Source organism: Rhagoletis pomonella, unplaced genomic scaffold, assembly GCF_013731165.1.
Source record: "Rhagoletis pomonella isolate Grant_MI unplaced genomic scaffold, Rhpom_1.0 Rhpom_scaffold_00006, whole genome shotgun sequence".
Classification (NCBI taxonomy): Eukaryota; Metazoa; Arthropoda; class Insecta; order Diptera; family Tephritidae; genus Rhagoletis; species Rhagoletis pomonella.
The window spans coordinates 7,532,082-7,538,577 of NW_023458560.1; the positions used below are offsets into that span (position 1 = coordinate 7,532,082).

At 34.2% G+C, this 6,496-nt stretch overlaps 2 protein-coding genes across 2 annotated transcripts; one reads left to right on the plus strand and one right to left on the minus strand.

Moving 5' to 3' along the window:
• Window positions 1-2,450: 2,450 nt before the first annotated feature.
• On the plus strand, window positions 2,451-3,184 carry LOC118740364 (DNA-directed RNA polymerase I subunit RPA12). The gene is given in 4 exon segments (XM_036471861.1): window positions 2,451-2,491; window positions 2,493-2,572; window positions 2,632-2,851; window positions 2,910-3,184. Coding segments are annotated over 4 exon segments (351 nt in total). The 5' UTR covers window positions 2,451-2,465; the 3' UTR covers window positions 2,935-3,184.
• A 627-nt stretch (window positions 3,185-3,811) lies between these two features.
• On the minus strand, window positions 3,812-4,731 carry LOC118740363 (zinc finger protein 330 homolog; the record flags this gene model as incomplete). Its single annotated transcript, XM_036471859.1, is given in 1 exon segment — window positions 3,812-4,731. A coding segment is annotated over 1 exon segment (801 nt), but the record flags the coding sequence as incomplete, so codon positions are not given.
• Between the last annotated feature and the right edge of the window lie 1,765 nt (window positions 4,732-6,496).

Sequence of the window (6,496 nt, forward strand, 5' to 3'; positions counted from 1 at the left end):
ATTAGAGCGATGCGATACGCGATGCGACACGGGATACCATTTTGTGATAGCTACACAAACATTTGTGCCCTTATAAGGTTGTAAATGAGTTGCTTCTCAACCGAGTTTAGACCTTTCGAATGATGGGTCTATGTTTATATCTCATCGCCTGGGTAAAAGATTGTCGTATGTTACGCACGTACGTATGACGTATGACCCAGGCGACGATCTATAAACTTTTAAAAAATTTAAGAGAAAAGTATGTTTAATATTGAGTAAAACTGATGTTTATTTTTACAAATTCGGCTAAAAATTAAATGAGATATTCAAATTTTCATGACAAATTATTTCAGAATATTGCGTTCACTACAAGGAGAAATCAGTGAAAGCTGAATTAAAAAAAAAGTTAAGCAAAAATGTTTGAGTTATATAGCCAAAAATATTATTTTTCTCATGAAAGGTTGAATAACTTAGTCAGATTTCCCCGATTTTTTTAAGTAAAAATCACTATATATCAAATGTTAATATTGCATCAATTCAGGAGTAGTATAGTTGCTTTACAAAATAGTGCGTGAAAACTTTGCCAAATTTGGAAAAAATACGAAAAAACTAACACAGAAAATACAGCGTGGCGACGAATAACTGTTACCCAGGTTTTTTTGAGAAATAAAAGAGTCCCTTATAGATTTTGCGAAAAAAGTATTTTATTGTTAATTTTCCACAGATTTTACTTAAGTTGTAATAATTAGTTTTTAAATTTGAATCCTTATTTACATTTGCCAGCAGTGTAAACTTTGAGAGAAAAGTTCATTTGTCACGCAAGTCTTTTTCAGGTGTATTTTTTCTTAGGCTTTGTATAAAAAAAGTACAAAAAAGAAAAAAACTGTATAAGGTTGGTCGAATGAATGGCCGTCCTAGTCACCAGTTCCGAGTCTATTCGATTTTTGAGTATGAGGCCTTAGGTTGGACAGAAGGAGGAGTTTAAGGGACTCAAAATGGAGAAAATTAGCCTATGCTTACAGAAGATATGGAATAAACTAACTGACGAAGACCTACGTGCCAAAAGAACTTTTCTTTCAAAGTTTTCACTGCTGGAAAATGTAAATAAGGATTAAAATTTAAAAACTAATTAATACAACTAAAGTAAAATCTGTGGAAAATTAACAATAAAATACTTTTTTCGCAAAATCTATAAAGGACTCTTTTATTTATCAAAAAAAAACCTGGGTTACAGTTATTCATCGCCACGCTGTACACAAAGATCTCTTAAGTTTTCTAATAGTTTATATACATATATCATTCGAAAGGTCTAAACTCGGTTTATAGTCAACTGAGTTACAAGCTTATAAGTGCGGAAAACCGGTTTTTTAACCGTAAATCAAGATTGTGTGGGGGTGTGACAAAAATTTCGTATCATGATTCTTACTTCACTCGGCAAAACCTACTTGAAAAATAACATGACTTACCAAGTATATTTACTTCATTATTTTTTGTAGCATTGTTTAATAGAGCACACACATTTGTACTTTCTCTCTTTAATTTAAAAACTCCTTACATATAATAAAATAACACTCAGGAAAAAACATAAAAATATAACGAATAATCAAAAATAATTACCTCCATACGTACATCAATTTTTAGTATTTGTCATTATATCTGATTTCTTCTTTTATTGGTAAATAACATGATTATTTCTTAATTGTTTCTAATTATACTGGTTAGTAATTATTTGAATATTTAAAACAAAATAGTTAATCATTAACATATAAACAAACACCAAATCTTTTTTGCTATTCAAAATCAAAAATAAATAGGTTTAAAATTATTAGATTCTTTAAATTTCTTTTTAAAGATGTGAAAACAAAGGCAAATAAACCATCAAAAAAATATTCTTTTGTGCATTTACCTGTGTCCTTGACCTCAGACGCTATATTTCTCCATGACAAACTAGCCATGTCTGTTGTACAGTCGTTTTTTGCTGTCTGCATAGTTTCATAAACATGGGTTTTTTTATAAATTCGGCTAAAAAACTGAGGAAGATGCTTCCGCCTGTGAAATGGTCATGCTTTTTACAAAAAATACCGCGCAATGCTAGTCTCACCTCGTTCAGAAAACCGTGTCGCACGTGCGATACGCATGCAATATTATATCGCAGCGGTGTCGCACGTGCGATACGAATGCGATATTATATCGCAGCGGTGCCGCTGTCGCGCAAGTGCGCACAATTTTCAACGCTTCCTACCAATTCCTACGTACTCAGCATGCCGATGTCGCTTTCATATCGTATCGCATATCGCATCTCTTTAATGTGCACCGTGCCTTATTGAACAATATATGTATGAATAAAAACTATCGATAGTACTCACAAAACCATCGATGTTTTCGATAGTCAAAAACCATCGATACTATCGATAATGCTATCGATAGTTTTCCAGCTGTAGTTCGCGTGCGTGCCTGGACTGTTTGTCCGTCCAGCAAAACAAAACATGGAAACATTCAACTCTCAACCTGGTGTGTGGATCAATCTTACCACCTTTAAATACAGATGGGAATGTCGCTTGTTATAACTGCAGACAAGAATTCCCACCAAAAGGTACATCGTATTATTCGTTCTGAACATAACCATTTCCAAAATAAACTTTTAATTTGTAGTTTTCGAAGCACAGGAGGTTGAATATACAATACATTTCAATAATTATGATCCGGAAAAGGTTTTTGGGAAAAATAAACATAATTCAGATGATGAGGCAGATGGTCCAGTCGTTGAACGTAAATGTTCGAAGTGTGGACACATGCAAATGTCTTACGCGACGTTGCAACTGCGATCTGCTGATGAAGGACAAACAGTGTTCTTTACATGTCTAAAATGCAAGTGAGTATAAGCAATTTACTTCAACTTTGTAAGTGGATTCAATGCCTTTCATTTGTAGGTACAAGGAATCTGAAAACTCCTAAGCAGAAAGAAGATTTATGGGTCGATTATGGACGCAAGCTTGAGTGTAAATAAGTCGTGGAAATAGTTGGTTGTCTCAGGAGAAAGAACGTGCTGCAGCCAACTGTTGCATTAATATACAAAGGAGATTGCTACGAGACAGTTCTGATCCATTTAGCTTAAATGATAAATGTATGCTCCCTCTTTTTAAGGGCGTCCATTCAACTAAATATTGTGCTGCTTTACTTCTTGCAACGCTTTCCCAAAATTCCACCACATCCCCTTTTAACTACTTTTACAAAGCCTCGGGCAATGTCTGGATTTTCGCTCATGCATTCCACCAGTTTTTCGTATTGCGAGCGATTTGTTGTGATTGTCGACTTGATAATTTTGTAAACATTTGATAATATTTTTGCGTTTCCACACTTTATTTTATTGATATTTTAATACAATTTGTTTCGCTCCGACACGAGTTGCTATTCGTACAAAATTTCCGACAAATACATAAAAATGACAGCTACGTCGGATTCAGGCATACCAACATTACGAATTTCGAAGATGGCCTACGATTTTCGAAACAAAGATACGACAACACGGATTTCAGCATACCAATTTAACGATTCGTAGCAAAATCGAATCTACGTCGGATTACAGCATAGGGGTGTATATTTTAACAATCGAAATTTCCACTGCAACCACAAAAATTTACTTGCCAATATAGGGATAACATGATTCAACTTTCACAGACGATTAGTTGAATCAAAAGTGGAAGGAAAGCATTTAGTTCATAGGCCATTTACACCAGGCAACTGCTGCATACGAATAAAGTCGCCTCATTAACGATTTCAACTACTCGCAACGCAACTGAGCTTCGGTTGTAATCAGTAATCGACCCATAAGTGTTCTGTGGATTAGTTTTAAAGACTACTAGTTCATTTTATTTCTTTGTATATACATTCTCTTTTGATGGTAGTAAATGCCAAGGGAGCTAAATATGTAAATATAACCAAACTAATGCCTTATTTGTCTTTATTTTGCCCCTCTTGTGATTGATCACTATCATCTTCATCAGAATCGTCGTCGCTAATTTCGTAATCATCATCATCATCACCACTTTCATCCTCCTGGGCATAACTGGAGCCGCCACCATAGGCCCCTGCACCATAATACGAATAACCGCCATATTCATCATCACTATCTGCTGGTCCACCTTGTTGCTGTCTGCCAAATTTGTGGGATCTTGTTGACATGCTCAAATCTTTTGTTACTGAAGTGTCATAGTTGCATTTTGGGCATGGAATAGCTTTGTTCTTTTCATATTTAAATCCCTTTCTCCGAACATGATCCTCACAATAGCACGTCTTGCAACGCAAGCATGAATATTGGCCGAGTCGATTGCAACTTTGACACTTGAAATTTTCAGATTCGAGAACTTGGCACGACGCTTGATGCTCAAATTGGTCATCCTCACATAAGAATCCATCACAAAACGAGCATTTGAAGATACGACCACCATGTTCCCAAACACCTCACTCGCACTCAAGACAGATTGCGTTTTGTAGAGGACAAGTACAGGCATGAGTTTGTAGGCACTTGCGCCCATGACACACCCATGCCTCACAAAAATCACAAATTGCTCCAACCATGCCAAGTCCCGTCGTATATACTCCTGCATGTTTTACTACACAATCGCCAGTTTTCAGCATGCACTTCACTTTTCCACAATGTGCACAAATCGGCAAACGCTGGAGGCTCTGACAAAAGTAGCAAAATGCTCTACTCTTCTGCTTTTTCTCACATTTCTCGCACTCCATAGGCGCCAGAGAACGTATATTTATAGAGAAGGACCAAGAACGGATCAGCGTGGAAACTGTCAAATACCAACAAAACTGGCGAAGCGCATTTTAAGAGCGGCAAGCCCAGAGAACGTATATTTATAAAGAAGGTCCAAGAACTGTGAATGCCACATTTTTCGACAGAGAACGTATATTTATAGAGAAGGTCCAAGAACTGTGAATGCCACATTTTTCGAGCCAACTAAACTGGCGAAGCGCATTTTAAGAGCGACAAATATTTGGAATACTTAACAGCGAAAGCAAAATACAAAGCAGAAAAGAAGAATATTAACAGAGCTAAATCTCACGAGAGCGTTTGGACTGTTAATTAAATATGAATATTGATGATTTTGTGATATTTTGGAAAGTGTTAGATATTTTGTGAAAATAATTATTTTAGTAAGAAAATTAAATTTTTTCGTTGATTTGTACAAGTAACATGCAATTAAATCGAAAATATTATATAACATTTTCCGATTTTTGTGATATTTTTTTAATGATTGCAAATAGAAAACTTTCATAAGTGTTTGCGTTTTTTGTGAAAACATTTTTTGACAAAAAAAAAATCCTCTTTTCCGGTTATTTCTACAAATATTGTGAAAATAAATCGAAAATGTTATATAGAATTTTTTCGATTTTTGTGATATTTTGTTAGATTTTCAACTTTAAAACTTTTTTGGTGTAAGCCTTTTTTGTAAATAGATTTGTAGGGAAATAAATTTATTTTCGGTGATTTGTACAAATAACGTTAAAATAAATTGAGAATATTATATAACATTTTCCAATTTTTGTGATATTTTCAAGTAAAAAACTATTGGTATTGGACTAAAAAAAACCTGTGAAAAGAATTATTTTCCTTTTTTTTGTAGAGATCTCACAAAACTAAGTCGAAAGTCTGTATGAATTTTTTCCATATTTTCGATATTTATGGAAATAATTCAGTTTTTAATTATTTTCGACTTGGAAACTTTTTTTTAAAAATACTTGAAATCTGAAAACGTCGGATTTTCGCAGCAATTAGTAAAGATCACGCTAATCTAAGCCGAAACTATTTAACAAATTTTTCAACATTTTCAATATTTATTCAGTTTTCAAATATGTTCTAATAAAGTCGTGTAAGTTGCCATTGGATGGGTGGCAGCTCCGCTACTCATGTGCATATTTGTCCCCCCACATTGTCATTTACATATCTAATTTATTAATAACTAAACCTAAATTTATAAAGCACATATTTGTAAACTTCATTTCATTACTGCTACCAAATTTTTCATGCATCCAAAAAGACAAACAAATGAGAATGTAAGTATGTATGCATTTATAAATGTACATATAAACATACATATACACGATTGTTCTGCTTTCGTCTTCCCCTCGCCGCTTCCATCTACACAAATTATTCAATTTCTGCGAATCGGCACCAGATTGGCACGTGCGCGAAACCATTAACCCCATGTTTGCGAAATATTTACATTTTCGCATAAGTTTGCATTTAATAAAGCAATACTCGTACATTTTGTATGGTGAATAATATTAATTAATTTAAAATTCTGCATATAACCATGTTCTCGACGATACATGTAACTTTCATAAAGATTAAACATAAAAATTGTGCTTCATTAACAGTTGCAACCAGCTGAAACCAAAAAAAACTATGTCCGCTAAATGGGTTAAAATCAAACTGGAATTGACATTTTTTACACGCATACATGCATACATTCATATACACATGTACAGTGGAGTACCACTAGCT